General features: G+C 36.1%; 1 protein-coding gene across 3 annotated transcripts in view; it reads right to left on the reverse strand.

Moving 5' to 3' along the window:
• Nucleotides 1-3,583: 3,583 nt before the first annotated feature.
• Matr3 (matrin 3) overlaps nucleotides 3,584-24,205 on the reverse strand; it is a 40,209-nt gene continuing 19,587 nt past the window's right edge. For all 3 annotated transcript variants that reach the window (XM_027400750.2, XM_027400752.2, XM_027400749.2), the window contains 13 exons: nucleotides 19,460-19,521; nucleotides 18,570-18,611; nucleotides 18,072-18,184; nucleotides 17,767-17,819; nucleotides 15,286-15,411; nucleotides 14,895-15,020; nucleotides 14,561-14,728; nucleotides 13,721-13,852; nucleotides 12,446-12,489; nucleotides 11,667-12,036; nucleotides 7,735-7,957; nucleotides 7,119-7,240; nucleotides 3,584-4,887 (listed from right to left, as the gene is read on the reverse strand). In XM_027400750.2, coding sequence (XP_027256551.1) covers nucleotides 4,837-4,887; nucleotides 7,119-7,240; nucleotides 7,735-7,957; nucleotides 11,667-12,036; nucleotides 12,446-12,489; nucleotides 13,721-13,852; nucleotides 14,561-14,728; nucleotides 14,895-15,020; nucleotides 15,286-15,411; nucleotides 17,767-17,819; nucleotides 18,072-18,184; nucleotides 18,570-18,611; nucleotides 19,460-19,521 — 1,632 coding nt within the window. In that variant the 3' untranslated portion in view covers nucleotides 3,584-4,836. The remainder of the gene's footprint in view (nucleotides 4,888-7,118; nucleotides 7,241-7,734; nucleotides 7,958-11,666; nucleotides 12,037-12,445; nucleotides 12,490-13,720; nucleotides 13,853-14,560; nucleotides 14,729-14,894; nucleotides 15,021-15,285; nucleotides 15,412-17,766; nucleotides 17,820-18,071; nucleotides 18,185-18,569; nucleotides 18,612-19,459; nucleotides 19,522-24,205) is intronic.

Consider the following 24,205-nt stretch of genomic DNA (forward strand, 5'->3'; position numbering starts at 1 on the left):
GACCCCTGCCTCCAATCAAATAACCAATGAGAAACTCTCATTTCTGCGTTAATCTTGGCAAAGTTGAACAAATAGAATCTGGCCTTCCTTTTGATAGGCAGCTGCACTGAAACTCAAAACAGGTCTAACTTACTTGAAGGAATGGACTCAATGCCACAAATAGAACCCCCCTTCACAAAGTTGAATCTTTCTGCTTCTGAAACATCTTCATTTGTGTTGTCTTGATCAGAGTCATGAATACTATCATCATGTAGTTGATACCATTCTCTCTCCCTCTCTCTCTATATATACACATACATACATACATACACCCTCAGGGCTGGAGAGAGATGGCTCAGAGGTTAAGAGCACTGACTGCTCTTCCAGGGGTCCTGAGTTCAATTCCCAGCAACCACATGGTGCCCTCTTCTGGTGTGCAGGCATACACGAAGACAGAACTCTGCATACATAATAAACAACTCTTTAAAAAAAAAAAAAGGGCTGGGTGGTGGCACACCTTTAACCCCAGGACTGGGGAGGCAGAGGCAGGTGGATATCTGTGAATTCGAGGCCAGCCTGGTCTTCAAAGAGAGTTCCAGATCAGTCTCCAAACCTACAGAGAAACCCTGTCTTGAAAAAACAAAAAACAAAACCAAATCAAAAAATTCTCAAAGGGCTGAATAGCTCAGAGCTATAGTACTTGCCTACCTAGCACGTACAAAGTCCTGGGTTAGTCACTATAGTGCTTAAATTCAGCTAGACATCTTGAGATACATCTCCAGCTATGCAAGATTCTAAATGAAGGATGGTTCAAGTCAGCCAACAGCCATATCTTCCTCCTAAGTGGTAGGAGGTCAAGACCTCTAGGTCTGCCCCAACTTTCTGTTTAGTTCTCGATGTCCAGGTACTGTCTCTGTAGACCACAGTAACTTCAAACTTAAGAGATTCCCCTGCCTCGGCCTCCCAGTGCTAGGATTGTAAGTCGTGTGCCACCACACCCATCTTGGCTGCCCATTCTTTAACTTCCAAAAAAATTACTGTGAAAAATGCTAAAAAAAAAAAAAAATTTTTTTTTAACTTGTCCTATCACCTTAAAAAAGGAACATTCAGCCAGAGAACAGTGGCACAAACTTTAATGCCATCACTCCAGAGGCAGGTGGATCTCTGTGAATTTGAAGCTAGCCAGGTTTACAGAGCAAGTTCAGGACTGCCAGAGAAACTCCCATCCCCACCACTTCTTGAAACAGTCTAAGTTGAGGGCTTATATTCAGCATGTACATGGCCCTTAGTTGAGTCCCTAGCATTGCAACAACCAACGACTCAGTAAGAAAAAGTATGTCTGGGGAAAGTAGGGGTGGTGGCAGAAAGAAACTCTTTCCTCCTTGGTTTTGTTTTGGTTTTTTGAGACAGGGTTTCTCTGTGTAGCTTTGGAGCCTGTACTGGAACTCGATTTGTAGACCCACCTCAAAAATTTAAATAGTGGATATGACCTTAAAAATTTTTAGGAGCAGCTGGGCGTTGGTGGCACACGCCTTTAATCCCAGCACTCCGGAGGCAGAGGCAGGCGGTTCTCTGTGAGTTCAAGGCCAGCCTGGTCTCCAGGGAGTGTGCCAGGATAGACTCCAAAACTACACAAAGAAACTCTGTCTCGGGGAAAAAAAAAAAAAAAATTAGGAGCAAGGGGAAAGAAAAAGCTGGGCTGTGGTGGTTGCAGGTCTTTAATCCCAGCACTCGGGAGGCAGAGGCAGTCACATCTTTGAGGCCAGGTTGGTCTAGAGTGAGCTCCAGGATAGCCAGGATTCTTCAAAGAGAAGAATTAAAAAATTCTTCTTAAAAAAACAAACAAAAAATTGTTTTCACTGGGCAGTGACAGCACACAACTTTAGTAACACCGCTCGGGAGATAGCAGCACGTGAATCTCTGATTTTGAAGCCAGCTTGATTTAGAGAGTAAGTTCCAGGACAGCCAGGGCTACTGAGAAACCGTGTATCCAAAACAAAAGTTTGTAGAGGAAGCCAGGTATACTGGCACATACCTTGAATCCCAGTACTTGGGAGGCAGAGACAGGTAGAACTCTGGGAATTAATTGTAAGCCAGCCTGGTCTACACAGTTGAGTTTCAGGACAACCACAGCAAAGTAAGTAAGGCCTAATCTTGAGGAAACAAAACAAAAAAGGGGTTACTGATATGGCTCAGTGGGTAAATGTGCTTGCCGTAAGCCTGAGAACTCCAGTTAGGTCTGGGAAACCCACAGTAGGAGGCAATGTCCCCAGAAAGTTTCCCTCTGATCTCCACACAAGACAAAAAAACAAATGAATTTCCTCAGATTTTACCAATTAGTGTTAGTAGCATATGCTACAGCCAGAAATTCATTTCCTGTTTCCTCTCACTAAAGATCATCTACAATGCTCAGGCTGGGCACAAACTGAAACTTAACTTTTGACACGTAGTGTGCATAACTACTGTATACAACAAAAAGAAAATTACACCTAGGGATATGCAAATCCAGCAGTATCAGAAATCAAAACTTACTAGCAATGAGTAAAAAACGTATTGTAAAATAAATCAGAGCATCTCTAAAACCTTCACTATATTTGTAGAATAGTAAGACTAAAGGCTGAAATAGCATAAAATTTGTTTAACTTTATAGCACGTATTCAAACAAACAAACATTTCTTTTATAGGTTTGCCATAAACTAGACCTGAAGGGAATGGGCATGTGATCAGGTATACAGAATGTTGGATGGGATCCCAAATTCAAGCCCAGTTATAGAGTAAAACAGGGTCCCAGACTGAACTCAAACTATGCATGTTGTTGGGGATGACTATAACTTCTGATTCTGTCCGTATTTCCTGAGTTCTGGGATTGAAAGTATTTGCCTTCACTCCAGGTCTATAAGGTCACAGACTTCGTGAATGCTAGGTAAGCACTTTGCTAATATGAAATAGCTGCATCAGTAGACAACTCAAAAGTAAAAAATGATTTCTTAATGCCACAAGCCAAGCTAAATGGTACAAAATATTCTCCAAGTTGCCAACTCCACACATTACAGACATAAAAAATAAGCTATCACTGCTGATGGATAGGTTTCCATTCATGTGCACAATGTTGTTCTTTATTTTTGTTTGCCTTTTGAGACAAGGTTTTGCAATTAGCCTTAACTAGCCTTCAACTCTCATCTAGACCAGGCTGGGTTCCGACAACTCAGAGGCAAACAAGCCTCTGCCTCCCAAGCGTTGGGATTAAAGGTACATACTACCATGCCTGGCCCTGTACACATTGTTTTTATAGTTGCTGTTAGATTAAAAAGAAAGGGGGGGGGATTAACAAAAGTGAATAATTAGTAACAGTTAAAATTGAATAAAATTGGCAAGGATTTTTTGTGCATGTTACTAAGGAGACTAAAATTTTAACCAACAATATACTTGAAATATCTTTGTAACACAACTGAGTTGGAGAGTTTGACAGACAATTACTAATAATTCTTTGTCACTGATTTTAAATCCAACTATCAAACATACCAAAAATCCCTTCCTGATTTTAAATAGTGACAAAACTAATTTTTCTAATGCTATTCTCAAATTCTATGAACATTTCTGAATATGAGCTTTTGCAACTTCTTTATTCACAGCATTTAAAACTAAGTTTAAACTAAAAAGCCTCATTTTTATTTATGTAACAAGAACAAGAAATCCACCAGGAGTAAACCGAGATCTTTAGTAGTTTTTAGAACACCAAATCTACACTCAAGAATAATTCGTTAAGCATGCACAAAATGTAATAGTGAATAAAAAGTCACAACTGACAAATATTTTGGTTAACATTCCAAACGTTTAACCATCCATTCAACATGGCCTATTTTTTTTTTTATTGGTATTCACTTCAGTAACTTGAATCCACAGATATAAGCAGTATATAACCAGAGAGTTACAAGTAAACACAGATTATACATGCAAAGTTCTGCTCACAAAGGTCACATGTGCAGGTACATGAATTAGAAGCGTGCGTATAGAATTATGTCCAAACTGTTTTTAAAAGGCAGAAATGTAAAATCACATCCTGAAAATATAGAGATGGTTCACACACTTCAAAAATCAAATGTTGCTTATACCAGAGATGTATGACAACTACAGGATTCAAGTGACAAGCAATAGGTTTTCAAGAAATTAATACTGGTCAAAGAGAACAGGAATATTTTTACATTTCACTGAAATAACATTTGACTACTAGAATACGAAACCTAGCAGGAACTCAGGGAAAAAAATTACAAATCTAAAGCCAATTACTTAATATTTCTTATCATCTAAACAGTGTGACATTAAAAGAAAACTGCACCTGCATTCCAATTGCCAATCTCACATGAATGAAGTTCTCTAAAAATGAAATGCAACCAAAACAGCTTCCGAAGTCAAATGAAAAGTCTGCAAGGCTCAGATTAAAATGTGGAATGTTTTAGATGAAAAGTAATAAAAAATACAATTGGTTTTGTTCTTTATTGAATGGAATCAAAAGTTGACATTTCTTTGAAGCCTCAAACTACTAAATTTCATTTTTCTGAATGGTTCTGTTATCTTTCTCTTAGTGGTGCAAGTTGTTTTTCATAGCTTATAACAGTCAATCTCTAGGAAGTACTTTTGTCTGTTGCCATTCTGATGAAACAAAAACTTTTTCATTAACTTAACCATATGTGTACTTTCTGCTATAACACTTAAACACATGAACAGACATCTATTATTTTTCCACTAAAACAAAAGAGTACAATAGTTTTCTAACTATCGGTATTGTATTTAAAAAAGGTTAACATTAAAATCAAAGAACCATTGTTTTCCTTGAAATAATTAAGCTTCTTGTACATCTTAAGTTTCCTTCTTCTGTCTCCGTTCTTCTGCCAATTTATTCAGAAATTTCTGAGGTGGGAACAAAAAAGAATTACAGGGACTAAGTAACTGACAAGACAACTAGTATATATATTAATTATAAAATAAAATATTCAGTCCAAGTTTAGGAATGTACACTAACATCTTAATATTTTATGCATGAGTTAACCTTAGCATAGAAAACTAAACTGGCTCAGGACACAACAATAAAGCATGAAAAAAAAAAGTGGCAATGTGGAAAATGGATATTTCAATGTGCAATTAACCCTAGCTTTTAGAAATGAGAAAACATAAGAACATGATCATATAAGGAAGAAATAGCTAGATTAGATCTTTGTTGTAACAATTTATTTCACTGACCTAAAAAGAGCCAAAGATAATACTCGAAAGACCATGGCTATGATTGGCTGTGCTGTAATAACACTTTATTTACAATAGTAGGTGGCTGGGCTACAAACTATGTAGTTTGGTGACCCTGCCACCTATGATCTCCAATGTACAGTATCTAGACACAGGTCTATTAAGACATTAGGGAATATTAAAGATATTTAAAAAGCATTTCTGTTTCTTCTGGTTAAAATATATCAGTACTGGTTACTGCAGACTAATGAGAGGGTTAAAAGCCATTATATCCTTAAAAAGAAAATGAAAACAAAGCAGCCAAAAAAAAAAAAAAAAAGAAAGAAAGGAGAAAACACAAAACATCTAGTTAAGAAAGGTGTCAAAAGTTAATTATCATTTGAGCAACACAAACTCCCTAATACCCCTTTAATGCAGCTAATTTATCTTTTCTCTAAATACATAGTCATAAAGCACACCGTTCTAGGTAACACACATGGTTATGACCCTACATGGTCTAAATCCAAATAGAGAATTTCTAGTATGAATGAAGCAATACTCATCCTCCTCCCAAAATAAATTGCAGCCAGGACTGGTAATAACCACCATTCTTTTCTTATATCCATAATGGTAAGAGACGTGTAGGCTGTAATAAGTTACATTTGAAAGCAACACATATAAGCAATAACTAAAATTGCTTTCAAAATTCAAGGCTACCTTTATCCACGAGTCAACACATAAAATATGAGATAATTATTAGGTTTCTTGTTTGAAAAACTTGGGATTAGAAGTGTTAGCAACTTCAGATTTGGATGAGGCCCCATGAAACATAAGCCAAATAACAATTCTATTTGTTCTTACTGACTCACAACCAGGCCCTTATACATACTACCAAGAGCTCTACTGATCTGCATCTCTATCCTTGAGATAAATTAATGTTTTTTTCCTTTCCTGTGTAAATGGGTACACACATACTTAAGCCTATGTATGATTGACATCAGGAATCATCCTTGATTGCCCTTCAACCTTATTCATTGAAGCAGGGTCTCTCAATCAAACCCAGACCTCGCTGATAAAGCTGGTTTCACTAGCCAGCTTGCTCCATTTCCACCTTTAACAGAATTATAGTCCAAACCTCCTCGATCTGGCATTCTTGGGAGCAGTCCTCTTGATTTTACAGCAAGCAGATTTACCACTGAGCCATCTCCCAAGCCCTCCCAATATAACAACACAGTATTGTTAAGTATACCAGCATTGGGATTATAATTTATTACTTTTTTTTTTTTGGGGGGGGGGCACCTTGAGATAGGGTTTCTCTGTGGCTTTGGAGGCTGTGCTGGAACAAGCTCTTGTACACCAGGCTGGTCTTGAACTCACAGAGTGCTGGGATTAAAGGCGTTTGTCACCCGCCCGGTTTTATAACTTATTTTAATTCTTCCCAATTCACTACACAGCTCAGGATGGCATTGAGCTACTGATCCTCCTAATTCCATCTCACAAGTCTAAGAATTATGGGTATACATCACTAAATCTGGTGTTATTTGAGTGAAAAGAGGCTCAAAAGTTTGTAGAACCCGCAGGGCGTTGGCGGCGCACGCCTTTAATCCCAGCATTCGGGAGGCAGAGGCAGGAGGATCTCTGTGAGTTCAAGGCCAGCCTGGTCTCCAGAGCGAGTGCCAGGATAGGCTCCAAAGCTACACAGAGAAACCCTCTCTGGAAAAACAAAAACAAACAAACAAACAAACAAACAAAAAAGTTTGTAGAACCCATTAAATTCCTTGAAGTCCAGGAAATTAAAGAAAAATTTCTCTGAGATAATACATTATGATGGGTCCAAGGGCACACATACATTTTACTTATGTATCTCATTTATTTTCATAAACCATTAGTTTTCATAAATCTCCTGTTATATTCAGCCTTACCTTTAATTTCTGATAATGAGGAAGGCTGCTGCAATGAGTATTCTTTGCAACTTCTTCATTTGTATAAAAGAGTGAACACAGCTTACAGTAAAACCCTGTTTTAGGTATCACATAGTCTATACCTAGAAACACAAACATACATTCTTACAAATTAAGTAAACTTAAATTGTACATAGTAGTCTCAAATCTTTTTTCCTGTCAATAAAATTTGAATCAAACAACATATTTGTGAAAAGCTCAGTATGGCCTAAGCTAAAAACAATAGCATATTACTCTTTCTTTTTACTTAACTGATGTTCGAGGTCCTATCTATCTCTACTCTTAAAATGGAAGACAAGAATATAACAAACCCAAAGAAAAACAATGTGTAATTTTAGAAATCAGAATGAGAAGAGAACATAGTGGAATGGCAACATAATACAAAATTAGGAGACAGATGGAAGAGGAAAATAGAGCAATATGTCAGTGTTAAGTTCACAAATTAATGGGTGGAGAGAGACAGAAAATAACTTTACACACTATCTAAGCTTATATAAATAAGACTAACCTTCAAATCTTATTTTAACAAATTTGTTGGGAGAAAAGAGAGGGGAAGAAGAAAGTCTTTAATGCTCACCAACAGGAACATTAGGCTGATATGGTCCAATTCTATACTCATCTGGAATTGTATAGTCCTCCTTGTTTTCATCATTTTGGCCATCTGAATTTTCACTTGTGTCTTTGTTTGAATCATCAGCATTCTCAGCAGATTCAGCACCTGGTTCTGTATTTTCCTCATTTTTAATTCCATTTTCCAAGGCAGCTTCATTTTCTTGATCAAGTTCCTCCATCTTGTCCACCTAATTTCAAACAAACCATCATTTTAGCCAAGAGATTAAAATGTCACGACTGACTTACAAAGTTTTTGAAGTGTGGAATCTTCATCACCAACCTCATCTAGAGTAACAAAACCTTCCCTACTCCATGGGAAATGATGCTGTTAAGAAAAGCAAATTTGCTCTGCAAGAATAATCTTGCAGGATCCCTTTGATTTTTTCATACTTAAGGGAAAAGGATATTGTTTCTCTTTTTTTTTTTTTTTTGAGACAGGCTCTTACTATTATATAGTCCTGCCAGAAACTAGATATCATAATCCCTCAGTTTCTCTTTCCTACTTGTCTTTGCATTTATTCATTATCTCAATATAGCTTTTTCTTGGGTTAAGAATGCAACTCACAGATGGTATACTTTCCTGGCACATATAAGCCCTAGACTCACTGACTTGAAAAAGAACTAAGTTTTTGTTTTTCTTTTAAGGAAACAGATTTACTGACTACACTAGAAGAAGCAGCAGGATGGCCAGTAGGAAGATTACAAGTTGTGGCCAATTTAGCTAATCATATAACGTTAAATAATGGGGGTTAGGGTTGTTACTCAGTGAAGAAGTGTTTTCTTTCAATGTGTTGCCTTTAGTTTGACCCCTAGAAAAACAAATCCACCAAGCTTCATCCACTAAAATCAACACTTCACTTTCATCTAAGAAAATATTAGATCAAAGTGTATTTGTATTCAGGCTGGAGATGGCACAGTGGTTAAGAGTTGTGACTGCACCAGGCTTTGTTCTACAAGGGTTAATTCTAGGACAGCCTCCAAAGTCACAGAGAAACCCTGTCTTGAACCCCAGCACCCCCCTAAAAAAGGTGTGACTGCTCTTCTGGGAGAATCTGGGCTCAATTCCCAGAATCATGACAGCAGCTTACAACTGTCTGTAATTTCAGGTCCAGGGAATCTGATGCCCTCACACAGACATATGCAGTCAAAACACTAATGCACATAAAATAAAAATAATCATTAAAAAACAAAAAAGACTCAAAAAAGGCTTTTTAAAAAAGTACTTATATTCTGCTGAGGTTGTGACTCAGTGGTAGAGAGCCTGTTTAAGCTTTGTCAAGCACAAGGGTCTATACTCAGCACTCTTAAATAAAAATTTCTTATTTTATACTTTTTTAGACAAATGTGCTAAAAAATGAGTTAAAGAACTTACTTGCTTAAATTCACTGAGTAATGTTCTCTGAAATGACAATTTCTAACATACAACTTTCTTTTAGAGCAGCTTGAGATAGTGAAATGGTTTAACAATTTTGGAATAGATCAACAAGTTTTAAGCTATTGTTCTGACAAAGAGTTATGAACTAGGGCTGGGCGATGGTGGCGCTTGCCTTTAATCCGGGCACTTGGGAGGCAGAAGCAGGTGGATCTCTGTGAGTTCAAGGCCAGTCTGATTTACAGAGTGAGTTCCAGGACAGGCTCAAAGGAATACAGAGAAACCCTGTCTCAAAAAACAAAAACAGAGTCATAAACTAGGACAAGATACTAAAATTCTTCAAGTGTAATTTCTTAAATCTATATAGAATGGGGATAATAATAGCACCTACTAACTATAGTTACTGTAAGAACTAAAGAGAGCTTAGAAAAAAAATTACGAGTTCAAGTAAGTCATTAGGTCTTATAAGGGAAATATTACAATTATATTTTTTCTAGGCAGAAAAACTAAAACTTATGTGACCAAGTCATCAAAACCTAAATACTAGCTTGGGAATAGCAGAATCAATCAATAGAAATGACAGAAACTAATTTTTTGATACCTTAAAGGAAAAGAAGAATGACTGAAGGGGCTACAAAGACAGATATTAATCTTTTTGTTTGGTTTTTTGAGACAGAGTTTCTCTGTGTAGCCCTGGCTATCCTGGAACTCGCTCTGTAGACCAGACTTGTCCTCAAACTCAAAAGAGATCTGACTGCCTCTGCCTTGCTAGCGCTGGGATTAAAGGCAACATTTTAATATCTAACCTTGATGTGAGATAGTATTAAGGCATCTTTAGTTATTATTTTGTGCACACCAACATGAAGGCTAGAGGGCATTCTTGGTTGTCATTCCTATTGTTTTTGGTTAAGAAGGTTTCATGTACCTCATGGCTACTTCAAGCTCCTACACAAGTAAGGATGACCTTGAACTTCTGATTCCGCTTCCCTGTCTCTGAGAGCTGGGACCACAGATGTGTGCCACTATGTAGTTTGTGTGTAATGCTGGGGATTCTGAATGATAAGCAAACACTCTACAGTAGGTAACATCTCTAGCCTTCATTTTCTAATGAAATTCCCCTCAAGCCACTAAAAACTATCTAAACTCAATTTATTTTTCAAATAGGAAAAAAAATCTTTAAAAAAATGCTTTTACTAATTTTTTTGTAATGTGTATAGGTGTGTGCATTTGAGTTTCTGTGTATCATGTGCATACAGGTGCTTGAGGAGGCTAGAAGAGGGCAATAGATCCCTAGAACTAGAGTCAGATGTTTTAAGCTACCTGATGTATGTGAGAGGAACTGAACCTACATCTTCTGTAAAAACAGGATTGCAGAGCTGGGGAGATGGCTCAGAGCTTAAGAGCACTGGTTGCTCTTCCAGAGGTCCTGAGTTCAATTCCCAGTAAACACATGGTGGCTCACAACCATCTGTAATGAGATCTGGTGCCCTCTTCTGGGGTGCAGGGATATATGCAGACAGAACATTCCATGCTTAATAAATAAATCTTAAACAAAACCAACAAAAAACCTCATGGTCCACTCTCAAGACTTCATGAGTTGGTTAAAAAAAAAAAAAAAAAAAAAAAAAAACACAGGACTGCTGAGCCATCTATGCAGGCCTCAAAAATATTTGTTCATCCATTCACCCTTCCTTTTTTTTTTTGGTTGTTTCAAGATAGTGTTTCTCTGTGGCTTTGGAGGCTGTCCTGGAACTACCTCTTGTAGACCAGGCTGGGATTAAAGGAGTGCACCACCAACGACTGGCTTCTTTCTTTACTTTAAATAAGGCTTTTGAGCCAGGATGTATCCCTGGCCTGTCTGGATTGGAATTCCCAGAGATATGCATGCCTCTACTGCTTTCCTGGAGTTATGCATGTGCAATTGAATCTGGCACTCAAAACCAACTTTTAAATGGTTAAAGTAACTTGAGTCACTCAATTTCAAACTCACAACCCTATCTTTTTGTTGTTTTTCTTTTTTGAGACAGGGTTTCTCTGTATAACAGCCCTAAACGTCCTAGAACTCATTCTGTAGCCCAGGCTGGCCTTGACCCCAAAAGAGATCCACACTTGCCTCTGTCTCCCAGGTGCTGGGATTACTGGCATGCACCCCCGCCCCCAGTTTTGTAACACTATCTTTGTAGTTGTCTGAGTCTCACTATTTGCAGAGCTGAACCTCAAACTTCTAAGTCTATTTCCCCAACCTCCATAAGTACTGAGATTACATAAATATGTCTTAACAAACATACCAGAACTTAATAATTACCACTGTAAGACAAAAGAGCTTATGTACTTCAAAAGTCTTTCTTGTACTTTAGTTATGTTTTCTTTAAAAGTTGACTATTTTTTCCTGTAGCTATAAGGAAATGTTTCTATTGTAGTTTCCTTTTTAAATGTTTTAATTGTACCTCTGTTTTGAGGGAAAAAAAAAAAAGAAAAATTGATCTGACCTAGTGTTCTAATTTAAACATAAATGAAAAATTTACCTTTTTAAGTTTTTTCTTGGATGCTGCTGAAGCACTTGCATCTTTTTTCACAGCTTTATCTGAAGGCTCCTTTTTTCCATCGGACGACACATCCCCTAAATTAGCAAGGTCAGTCTCATCACCCACTGAACTACCACTTTCTAGGAGAGCTGCTGCTTCTTCCTCATCCACAAGCAGCTCATCTTCAGACTCAAGAAGCATACTGGGTTCCTGTTCTGCCTGGTCATCCTTAGTGTCTTTTTCACCATCTTCGCCTGACTTTTCTTCTTGTTCTTTACCCTCAGCTGGACTCTCAGTCTTCTGTGAACCATCAGTCTTGGACTTCTTATCACTTGGGGATTCTTTTCCGTCTGGAGAATAGGATCTTTTTCTGAAATAAGACAGATGCACACTTGGTTCACCGAGTTGCAAAATAAAAGCCTAATGTCAGTATGAATGGTTAATACTGATTGTCAATTTCATAAGATTTTAGATCAGGTCAGCAGAAGCTAAAATCTATCCTAAATGTGGGTGAAACCATTACATGAACTACCTGGAGTCCCTGATTGAATAAAAAGGAGAAAGTACACTGAATGGAAGCATTATCTTTCAGTATGTTCTGACTACAGATGCAATGTGACCAATTTCCTCAAATTCTTTTTTGCCATTATTTCCTACCCATGATGAACTATATCTCTGAACTTGTAAGCCAAGTTCTGTTCTTTTCTGAAGTTGCTCTGGCATAGCAAAAAGACTAGTAATTATTATGTAATATACAGACATACGTAAAATGAAATTACCGGGATTTGTCTTTTTTCAGTAAGTCAATGCCTCTGTTAGGAATCTAAAAGATAAAAAAGTTTTGAGAAATTAAACATATTAGAATCTTACCCACTTGTAGACTATATCAATCAAGTAACATTCTGCAACCCTCTGTTATATAATCAATTTAGATTCCTCAATCTGTACAACCACACCCAAGAAAATCTGCCTAGAATTTAGAAGTTCATCTCCATCACCAAACTAAGTGGGCAACAAAACATTTTGATAGTACAACTCTAATAAACTTTAAACAGCTAAGAGAAATAGAAGATGCTTTGGGGGGGGGGGGACAAGCATGCTTGCACTTAGCACTCAAGGCATCTCTGAATTCAAGGCCAGCTTGGTCTACAAAGTAGTTTGGGTTACAAACACACCTTGTGTAAAAAACACTCAGGCAAGAAGCCAGACACAGACATACATACACCACCAACCTAGCTTGGTTTTTTGTTTGTTTGTTTTTGGGAGAGGCAGCTTCTCATTATGTGGAACCTAGGCTGGCCTTGAACTCAGAGATCCATGTCTCTGCTTTCAAGTACTAGAAATTAATGGTGGATGCACCATGCCCGGCCCAAATTTCTCTTATTTATATGGTTTTGCATTTTTATAAAGTTTCTGTCTATTTGTGCTAATGTGCCTGTATTTGAGTGCATGACATGCATGCCTGATGCCCATAGAGATTAGAAGACAGTCAGATTCTGTCTTAGAAACAAGAGTGGTTCTGAGCCATATGGGTGATGGCTGGTTTCTCTGGAAGAACACCAGGCATTCTCTCCAACCATTAAGATTTATTTGTGTCTACCTGTCTGTGTGAGTGTTGACACTTTAGTCCAGGGGTCCCCAGAGGCCAGAAAACAGTTACTGGCAGATGTAGATCACATGACTTGGATGGTACAAAATCTAATCCTTTTGAACAACAACAAGTGCTTTTAACTGCTGACCCCAAACTCCAGCCCCAAATCTTGTACTTAGTACAAAATGATTAAACTAGACCAATAAATACCATGAAGGACAGCAGTGTACACAAGTCTTCTGCAAGTTTGAGGCCAGCTAGGGTTTTTAGCAAAACCTTGTCCATCCTTCCCCTCTCCTCCCCAAAAGATGAACAGAAACCTTTTCTGTCTTTTGGCAGGCATATGAATCATCTTAGCTGTTCACAAAGCCAAAGCAGTAATATCCGTTGCATCCAGTAGCTTGGGGGTAGATTGGCTTACACAGTTAGACCTTGTCACCTAAAACTATTAAGGACTACATACCCTCAGCACTAGTTTTTTATATTTTTCAGACAAGTCAACTTTAACACATCTCCCCTGAAACCAAAGTGCCTTCTTCAGACAATGGTCAACCATTGCCATTGCATCTTCTCTGGTCTCCATCTCAATAAATGCCTGGAGGGAGAAAAACCAACAATGTTATTTTTTGACAGAACTGTACTAAAACTGCTATTCTACATCACGAAATCTTCAGCAGAGCTATTGTACACTCTGCATCAAACAAACAAACAAACAACCAAAAAAATCCATCCAGTACTCTACTGACCGATTCTGGGGATTGCTGGTGGTTGAACCCCAAGCTTAGTATTTCTAAGTTTCACCTGGTCCTCTGAATTCTTTACATAAAAAATTCAAATATAAGTTAAGTGAATTCAGCTGCTAAATTTGGTTGTCACAATAGCTCATGCTTATAAGTATGGCATTCTAGAGGCCAAGAGAAAAGTGATTGTTTCAAGATCGAGGCCAGCCTGAGCTACATATTTAATTTGAGGCCAGCAAGAGCTATCTAGAAAAATCCTACTTAAAAAACAAAACAAACCCCACAACCACTAACTAAATCGTCAAAGGTGGGTGTCTGTATATGTGTAAGATCTTTAGGAAGAAAACTCTAAAGGAAAAGTATTTGTCTATCATGGCAAGAGAAAACACTTTACTTTCCTTCCACTTGGTACTTGCAAAACTTATGCTTGATCATGAGCATCTAACAGCAAAATAAATAAATAAATAAATGTGTGCGAGTGTGTGTGTGTATCCCACAAACTAATGTATTTCAATTACTGACATCAGTCCTAGATCTCTTAAAACCCTTCCCATTTGTGTTACCTGACTTTTCATTCTCATCAATATGTAATTCTTTATTTTCCCATAAGGCTCAGCAAGCTTGAGGACAGCACTGTCAGAATAGCCAGAATGTGGTAAATTGCTGAGATGTATCACACGTCCAAGTTCTTGCTTTTGATCAAACTTCTGGTCTGGTTTTCCTTCAGGTTTCTTAAGAAGAAAAACAAAAAAAGAGGAAATAATTGAAAGTCAAATTAAAGGTTGGCAAGCATGCTGTTATTATCAACAGTCTAGCTTTTAGCAAATACAAAAGTGATAAATTAAACTGATTACATATAACCTAGAGATTAAGGACAAATGAAAGGGTATGACTAACCTTTATTCTCTTATACTTCTGGGATAAATGCACTCTCACTGGCTTGCCAAATACTAACGCTGGTGTGGTTGTATAATAATCCACTGCAGCCTGAGCATCTTCTGTGGTTGCCATTTCAATAAATGCCTAAAATTACACAAAAAGAAATTTCTAAAAATGTTAACCCCAATTTTTATGTTTTATATTATTGCACTTAATCATTTAATAGGAAGCATCTTTAATAATCAATGACATCTTAGGTTTCACAAACTATACACTTACTAAAAACCTACTTAACATTAGGATATATCTTTTCCTCTGATATTTCAAATCTACATGAAATTCTCCATTAATCTAAAACCATTCAATTTCTTTAATATATGAGTGCTATAACTGATACTCCCACTCATACCTCATTAATTTTATTTAAAATCAGATGATTTGAAATGACTCCAAATGGTTCCACCAGTTGCAATAGTTGGTATCTCAAGTTTTTTCCTCGCTGAAAATCCATAATGTGAACAACTCTGCTGGTTTCCTAACCATTGGAGGGAAAAGAAAAAAATGTCAATAAAAGTCCTTCTAAAAGCATTTTGAGGGTGTTAGGTATATATTTCAGTGACAACAGTATATAGGTAGCATGTGGTATACATGAAGTCCTGAGTTAAATACCTACCACTCATTTGCGCACACACACAATTTTTAGATAAAATCTATTTTATTGTATGTGTGGGTATCCTGACTTGACAGCCTGGAGGCCAGAAGAGGATTAAATTCCCTGGAGTTGGAATCAGAAACCATTTCAAGCTACCAAACACAGGGACTGAAAACCAAATTTGGATCGCCTCTAAGAGGAGCAGTATGTGTTATTAACTGTCAAAGGATTGATCTCTGGCCCCACACTAACATATTTTTAATGAGTAACTCTGTTTTTTTTTTTTTTAACGTTGTTTTTCCTATTAGTCTTTCAATTGTTTTTTTCACTTTTGTGTGTGCAAGAGAGAACACAAGCACAAATTTGGGTGGGTAGGGAGGGGAGTACTGTGGGGGAGGGGGAAAAACACATCCAAAACATTTTTTTGTTCATTTTTCTAGATAGGGTTTCTCTGTGTAACAGTGCTCAAATTCGCTGTGTAGACCATGCTGGCCTTGAATTCACTCAGGGTTCTGCTTGCAGTGCCAGGATTAAGGATGTACACTTCCAAATCTGGCTAAGATGAAAATATATCATTTTCAAAAGAAAAGAAGCTAGATCTGGGGACATAGCTACTTGGGAAGCTGAGACTCCCAGCAGCAGCATTTAAGGCCAGCCAGAGAAACTCTAAACATACATGGGGGTGAGAGTTGGGGTGGGGGAAGAGGCTGTACTGTAGTGGTTAAGTACTTGCCTGACAGTCAAGGCCCTAGGTTTCATTCCCAATACAAAACAAAAAAATGTTGGCAAAAAAACCAATATGCATTAGAATGTTTATTCTATAACCAACCAGAAAAGGTTATTAAGTTAATAACTTTTAGCATTCTAGAGAGCATTCTAGAGAATTTAAAGTACACAGCATATTAAATGTTACTAGAATAAATTCATTCACCCTCTCTCTTCTAACAATCTCTCTCTCTCTCTCTCTCTCTCTCTCTCTCTCTCTAACAATCTCTCTCTCTAACAATCTCTCTCTCTCTCTCTCTCTCTCTCTCTCTCTCTCTCTCTCTCTCTCTCTCTCTCTCTCTCTCTCTCTCTCTCCTCTCCTCTCCTCTCCTCTCCTCTCCTCTCTCATAGAGTGGGGTTCTGGTTATCCTAAAACTCCAGATCAGCCTGCCTCTGCTTCCTGATGATTCGATTAAAAAGGTGTTCATCACCATGCCTGAACTCTTAAAACAACAGCAAAAATCAAATGGTGGTTATTATTGTCAAGTATCAAAAACAGTCTCTCTACAGATACTTTTCAAGACAGGGTTTCTCTGTATTGTTTTGGAGGTTGTCCTGAAATTCACTCTGTAGACCAGACTGGCCTTGAACTCAAGAGTGCTGGGATTAAAGATGTGTGCCACCAACGTCCAGCTCTCTCTACAGATAACTTATTTCATTTTTAAAAATTACATGTACCTAGTATGTGTGGGCATTTACATGTTATAGGTATTCAGTGTGGAGGTCAGAGAACAACTTGTAGTTTTTACCATGTCAATCCCAGGATTCAAATTCAGTTGTTTCTGTTGAGCCATTTTTTTCCAACCCAGATTCTGTTAAAGAAACCTATGCAACAAATGAATACTAAAGTTCCTAAAATTTTATCAAGATAAGGTCTTTTAACTATTACCAGTCATGTAAAAGCATAACAGCTTTAAAAAACAATTTCTTGGGCTGGAGAGATGGCTCAAGGGTTAAAAGCAATGGCTGCTCTTCCAGAGGACCTGGGTTCAATTCCCAGCACCTTCATAGCAGTTCATGACTCTCTGTAACTCCAGTTCCCCAGGATCTGGCACCTTCACACCAATGCACATAAAGTTAAAATAAACTATTTAAAAAAAAAAATTCTTTTTTCTTTTAAAAAGATAGGGCTTCATTATGTTACCCCGGGTGGCCTCAAACTCAAGAGATCTAGATTTATTTGCCTCTGTCTCCTGAATGCTAGGATTAAGTGCATGCCACCATATATAACATAACTAATAGTTTTCAAATTAAAATTCCCATCATGTTATAAGAACTGTGATTAAAATTGTATTAATAAGGCCAGGCAGTGGCAGATAGGATGTCTGAATCGAAGTCAGCCGGATCTACAATAGCCAGCTACACAGAGAAATGCTGCATTGAAATTCCTCCCCCATTTAATTAATAAGCATTTAAATGGAATCACACTCCCCCAACAGCAATAATGACAAAAGCAATAGCTGTACTACAGACCACTCTGCCTTTTTGCATGTGTCTTGGTCCTTGTAGGTTCCCATTACCAGCACCTGTACAGAGGAAAACAATTTTTTAAAGGTTCACACATACAAAAAAACTTCCTTTATAAAGCAAGGTAGGTAGTTTAAAAAAAAAAAAAAGACATCTTTCAAATACATCTTTCTATTTGGAAGGTGTTACAAATGATTGTCTTTTCACACTGTTACTTTAAAAGAACTTCTTAATGAACATTCTGACACTTCCACTTACATTAAAAGTGATTATAGTTATTAGAAAAGGCAATATGAATTTCATATAGTCACCCAGATTTCCTCTTGGCCCAACTGCTGGTCCTCCAAGATGAAATGAAGGAGGTGGAGGTCCCAGAATTCCTGGTGCTGGGTTTGTGGACTGTTGCAGCATGAATGGATCACCCCTAGTAATAAGAACAAAATAAATGAAGCACAGTAAAGGAGAGTCATCAGATACAAAAATATCAAAGTACGTCTTAAAAGTAACTATGACTATTTTAAGCTTCAGGAGTATGTATAAAGTAACTAGTTGAAATTGCATAACAATGAAAGAAGAAGTATTACTATGTTCTTTTCTGAAAATTCCTTAACTTGCACTTTTGGGACTAAAGGTGTGTGCCATCACTCTAACTGGCACATTAAAAAAAAAAAATCAAATTCTTAATTGGCAAAAAAACAAAACAAAACAAAACAAAAAACACCAAAGTATTATGAAACACAGAGAGTTAAACTTGGATTCCTTACACTGCTTTCCTTTATAAACAATAGCCTAAAAAGATTTTAACTTACATTGTGTGTCCTGTATCATTGTCAGGATTCCATTCTGGGTAGCTTTAAAAAGATCAGAAAATTAATTTTAAAATAAAAAGGTTCTTTTCACAAAGTAGCATCCTTAAGCCTCTAAAAAAAGAGATGATTTATTAGTAAAGTTATCTGAGAATTTGTATTTCAAAAGCTTATAACGTAATTCAAAAAGAATTTCAGACACCAAATTCTTTGGAATAAGCCCACAGTGCTTGTAAATTTAAATGATGCATGCTGAAATCTTTCTTTACTTGTTAAATTATAAGCAGGGAAAATGCTGCACAATGAATTAGAAAGGTGATTATGTAAAGAAAAACTAAAAAACCCCAGTTTCCTTCCCCAATATTAGGCATCAGAGCGGAGTTCAGCTGTGGCACCAGAAAGGCCAGCCCCAAAGAGTTCTGTATGGATGGATAATATCTACTGTATTTGGCAGTTTCTTTAAATTCCATTTCAATGTAGCATCCTAAATTCAGAATGAAAGCCATGTATGTCAAAAGCTTTCCATGAAGAAACTGACTTGGCTTCTAATAATTTTCAATTATTCCTCTCTATTTTTTGTTCTATACTATGTATTAGTTGTTATTAAAGTTCTAACATATATTTTGATTACCAACCACTCTCTTTTCATTAATTCTACTAAAATTATTTCTTGATTAACAGGCCAATGTGTATTTATCCTAGAAATTAAAAATAAAGTAACAAAGCATTGTTATATCTACTATTAAGATATAGTTTATCTGAAATTAAACATTAACCAGACATTATCAATTACGTGACAGTAATAGTATAAGTAAATGATGAACTTCCCCAAACCAATAATGCCTGTTTCTGATTCACAGTAAGGATGCTTCATAAGTATTTCAAATTCCTACATTTCAAGAAGAAGCTGGCATCGACGACTGTGACTTGCTCCATTGATATGTTGACTCCACTCCTGCAGCAAAGTAAATTAGTAGAATTAACAAATATTAAAAGCAAATATATTTTCATATGAACCATTAAATTAATATATATGCAGTATTGGGTTGTACACTTCTCATTGATTAAGTCACAATGGTTTAAGTTAAAACCATGTCTGAGCCCTTGAAGCTTGATCCTGCCCTCAAATACTCTATGCACATTCTTGGAAAAACTGGATTAACTTGGTCAACATAATTGAGACCTGACAGTGGGAAAATGTATATAGTAGAGATCAAGAACAAATGACCTCGAGGTCAACTGAGCACAGTAACTGCTGTGAAGCAAACTCAGGTATCCACCATTTTTGGAATGGATTATTTTGTAATATTATATATAACAAAATAGCCATATCCCTAGATTTCTAGAAAATGTGTGTGAAAAACTAAAGTAGAATCTTTAATTTCACCTAGCTTTTTAGGCAAAGTCCAAGTATACTATACGTTCTAGTATAGTGAAAACAAAACAATAAAAAAGCACTGTTAAAAAAAGGCCAACATGATTTAATGGAAATGGCTTATCTAAGAAATTTTCCCCATTTGTCAAAAATTTAATCTCCCATATTTCCCTAAAACAGAATCAAATTTAAGGAGTGCCTTTTTCCAAATTTTAGGGAGGGAAACAATGTATTCCCCATTAGTATTTTCTTTTTTGTAATTTAGTTTTTAATAGAAGGCATTAACTAAATTTATTTGATTTAAAGTATTTTTCCTTTCCCTAAGAAAAATATCCAGTTAACTTTTTATCTAATTAGGAAAGGTGGGCTTTGCTATCAAAATGCCTTGCTTTATTTCCTAAAGTACAATAGAACTAGATATAGCTCCCAAGTCTAAATTATTTAAGTTCATTACAACAAAATTCCCCTACTGTGGTAAAAAACAAAACAAAAAACAAATGAAACAAAGATAAACTATCCAAACATTACCAAGCATATCTATACTGCACTGTTTTAAAAATCCACGTTGTTTTACAGTTTTGATTTTTTCACGAATTCCACAAATCAGAGACAATTTATAAAATAGCCACTGTTCTTGAAAGTTCTTAGTAGAATATAAACATGGTCAGGCAATGTATCTTTCTCAAACAAGGGGATTAGAGAGCCTCAGCTAAGTGAAATATAACATCAAATTACACAATTTGATTTTTACGAAGGCTCAAAATGGAATTTTATAAACTGGACCCTAATTTTGATTTATATTACAACAGTTCATGCTAAGAAAGTTAATTAAACCCATGTGAAAGAACTGAAATGGAACATATCCAAACAAAATAGTACTTAGAATGTGAGGTGCTATCAACTACTATTCTTAGTATCTCTGAAAACTAAATTGTCTTTCAAAAGTAATAGCTAATAGGAACTTGAGAGACTTCCATAGCTGTTATACAATCAGACAGTTGGGCTACTTGCAACACAATAGACCATTTCTGGAAGCCATTTTAAAAATAGGTGCAAGCAAGAGGCGCCATAGGTAAATTCACAAATTCAGAAAAGGGACTAAACGAATCAACTTAAAGAGTTTCAGAACAACTTCATATACATTACAAGTATCTATCCTTAAGAAGCAGTGTTTTAGGAAAAGAATGTTATCCTCTTAAGCATGCTTCTGAATTATAGGAGATGGAAAGGGCACAGAGCTGAAAAGAAATTATATCCAATCCCCCATGCCCCCTAAGTTTCAAGTTTATGGTAAAAATGTAGATGGTCTTTCAAAGTACTAGAAAGAAGGCCAAGATCAGAAAATTAGTCATGTACCTCCCAACCCCACCCAGTATTAATCAGTTCCACTGTACCTAATCTCTTGATGTCTAGTTTAAAATGAAGACTAAGAATCCAACAATTAAAAAACAAAACAAAAACCCACAACACAAAAAACCTTCTGGACTCTATTCTGACATAATTCCTACATAAGATAAAGAATAGGGATTCACTTTTTGAATTTACAAGTTAGTGGGGGAAAAAAACCCTACACTCACACTTAACATCTTTCAGGTATCTTTTTTGTTTTCTAAGGCAGGGTCATAGACAGGCTTTTAAGTACTAAGATGAAAAAGACATGTGGCATCAGGCTATTTGAGATATCTAAGTTTTATAATAATCATTCTGGAAGTATTTTCAAAGTGGCAGAATAGATGTAATTTAAAGACCTAATACTAAAAGGAAAAAAATAGAAATTCAAGTAATAAGACAAAAAAGCTGCAGTGGGCAATTTTCTTTAAATGAAAGGATCTTGAAAGAAGTTTGAGATTATATAGATATGCTACTTGATGTTCTAAAATATCCTAGGGAAAAACTCAAAGGAAGATCACTACTTAAAAATCACCTAAAAATAAAAATAAGGGCACTCCATCGTGACAAGTTACTTTTCATGCTTTTCACTTGAACTTTGTATAATGTAGGTCATTTAACATTATCATTAAGTGAAAACAACAGATTTTCCAAGTTATGCAGTGATACCAGAGAGCAGGATACTTTGTTTTTCATTGTCTGTGTCCACCAAAGGAATTTCTTAAAAAGTCACTTCTGTATCTGTTAACAGTTAAATGCTGAAGTATTTACTTTTTTAATGAAGCAGATACAGAGAAAACAGCTAAGTTGAGCCCGAGAAAATCCAAGTGCTTAAATTTGTCCCAATTGATCTAACCTACAAACACAAATTTTATAAATAATTGTTAAATATATCTAATATTTTGAAGAATATGCAAACTAGAACCCGAGCATTTTTATAAGCTAAAATTACTCCTTAATCCAAAGTGTCATTAAGTCTTTCAAACTGCTCTTTTGTTAGTTTAGATTCATTTAAATTATTAGCCTTCTGGGGAACTAGGAAGTAGTAAAATTTGAAGGAAAAAATCTTATACAAAATAGAAACTTTTATCTGACAAATTCTTTTATGATTCCTTTTTGTGTTCCTTTCTTCCAACAGCAAAGATGTGCAGTTCTTTAAGATTACTTTCATTTGGTCACTGTAATTATTTTCCTTGGACTTAGAGATCTTTTCTGAGAACACTAGTCATATAATTTCTGCTATATTTCTTGGTAAAGAGGTTAAGAAGTACATATGAAAAGCTAGAATCAATTAAATTTAATGGACCTTTTTTCACTGCTTTAATTTACACCAGACTAAATCTTGAAGTTTAGTACAGGATAAAAAACAATAAATTCCATGGTGTAGTTAGTATAGGTAACAAATTTGGAGTATTAAAATAAAAATGTCTAACAAATAAGAGTTATTGATTCTTTTGAGCTCCAGGTTCTATTTCTTTGTTGAGACAGGGTCTCACTACATAGCCCTGGCTGGCCTGGAACTTAGTATGTAGATCAGGCTGGCCTTGAATTTAGAAATCCACCTGCCTCCCAGTGCTGGGATTACAGGCGTGAGCCACCATACCCAACAGTTTTATTTCTTAAAAAAAAAAAAAACACACAAAAAAAAACAAAAAAACAAAAAACAAACCTAACTGCCTATTATGTTAACTTATTTGATATGAAACAAAAGTTAACAAAAGTTTAAAAGGTAAAAATGCTGAGATCTAATAGAAAAGGGAACAATAGAACAAAAAAAAAATTAACAGGGTCTAGTGGATTAAAAAGAAAAACACACTAAAAATGAAGCTAAAAGGAAGTGATATGAAAAGAAAATGTTCCAGATGTTTCTGTAAAGAAAAACCCTGTAACAGTGACCACAAAAAATAAATCATGGTAGCACTTATTCCAGTTAGATAAGTTACTATAAAGCACATCGGGAAAAATGGATGTTCATAGATTACAGGTCAAGCTAGTGGGGGTGCTGCACCATTGACTTTAAGTCAACTGCAATATATACTGAAAAATAGAATTTTAAAAACTCCAATGAGAACGAGTAACACTGAAAAAGTTGCAAGAGAAGGACAACACTTTAAAGGGCATTTTGAAAAGGTCTCCATTTTGCCAGATGTGATAATTAAAGGAGAATTAGGTTTGTTCTCCTCCCCACCCCCACCCCCATGACTATTCCAGAAGTACAATAAGCCTAAGTCAGAAAAAGAATTTTCTTACAAGGAACACAGAGCAGGATAATATAGTCAACGATTTATCCAAAGTCTCTAAAGGGACAGATGCAATAACATGGGATAATAAAAAGTGAGCTTTGAAGTATGTTTAAGGAAGTTGTGGAAACGGAGAAAAAAAAATGATGAAAAATTTCAGTCATAGTATGAGAGTTTGTGTTAAAGGGAAATTAAAAAAGGAAGAATGAACTAATCTAAAATATGAAACATACTGAAACACACACCAGGGCTCTACATTAACTTTCCCTATAGCCACAGATAAAGAAAAAGGAGAATTGTACAAGAATATATCTTTGACTACATACAAATCAGCAATCAAGATAGATGGAAAGCTGAAATCTAGCATCCTAAATGGCAAAGCACATTGACTTCAGGGGGAAAAAAAATGCTTAATTCAACAAAGCAGACCAGGGGGGAAAAAAGCCTGCTTAAATATGATTAAGAAGAACATACTGATGCCAAAAAACAACAAGATAATCCCAGTAGATGACAGCTTTGTGGCTAGAAGTATTCTAGGTAGATTGTATTATTAATGTAAAGCCCTGGTTTATATTGCTCAAAAACAATTACCTTCCAAATAAAGTGTTCTCAAAAGTATAACAATTCTTGATCAA

Source organism: Cricetulus griseus, chromosome 2, assembly GCF_003668045.3.
Source record: "Cricetulus griseus strain 17A/GY chromosome 2, alternate assembly CriGri-PICRH-1.0, whole genome shotgun sequence".
Taxonomy (NCBI): Eukaryota; Metazoa; Chordata; class Mammalia; order Rodentia; family Cricetidae; genus Cricetulus; species Cricetulus griseus.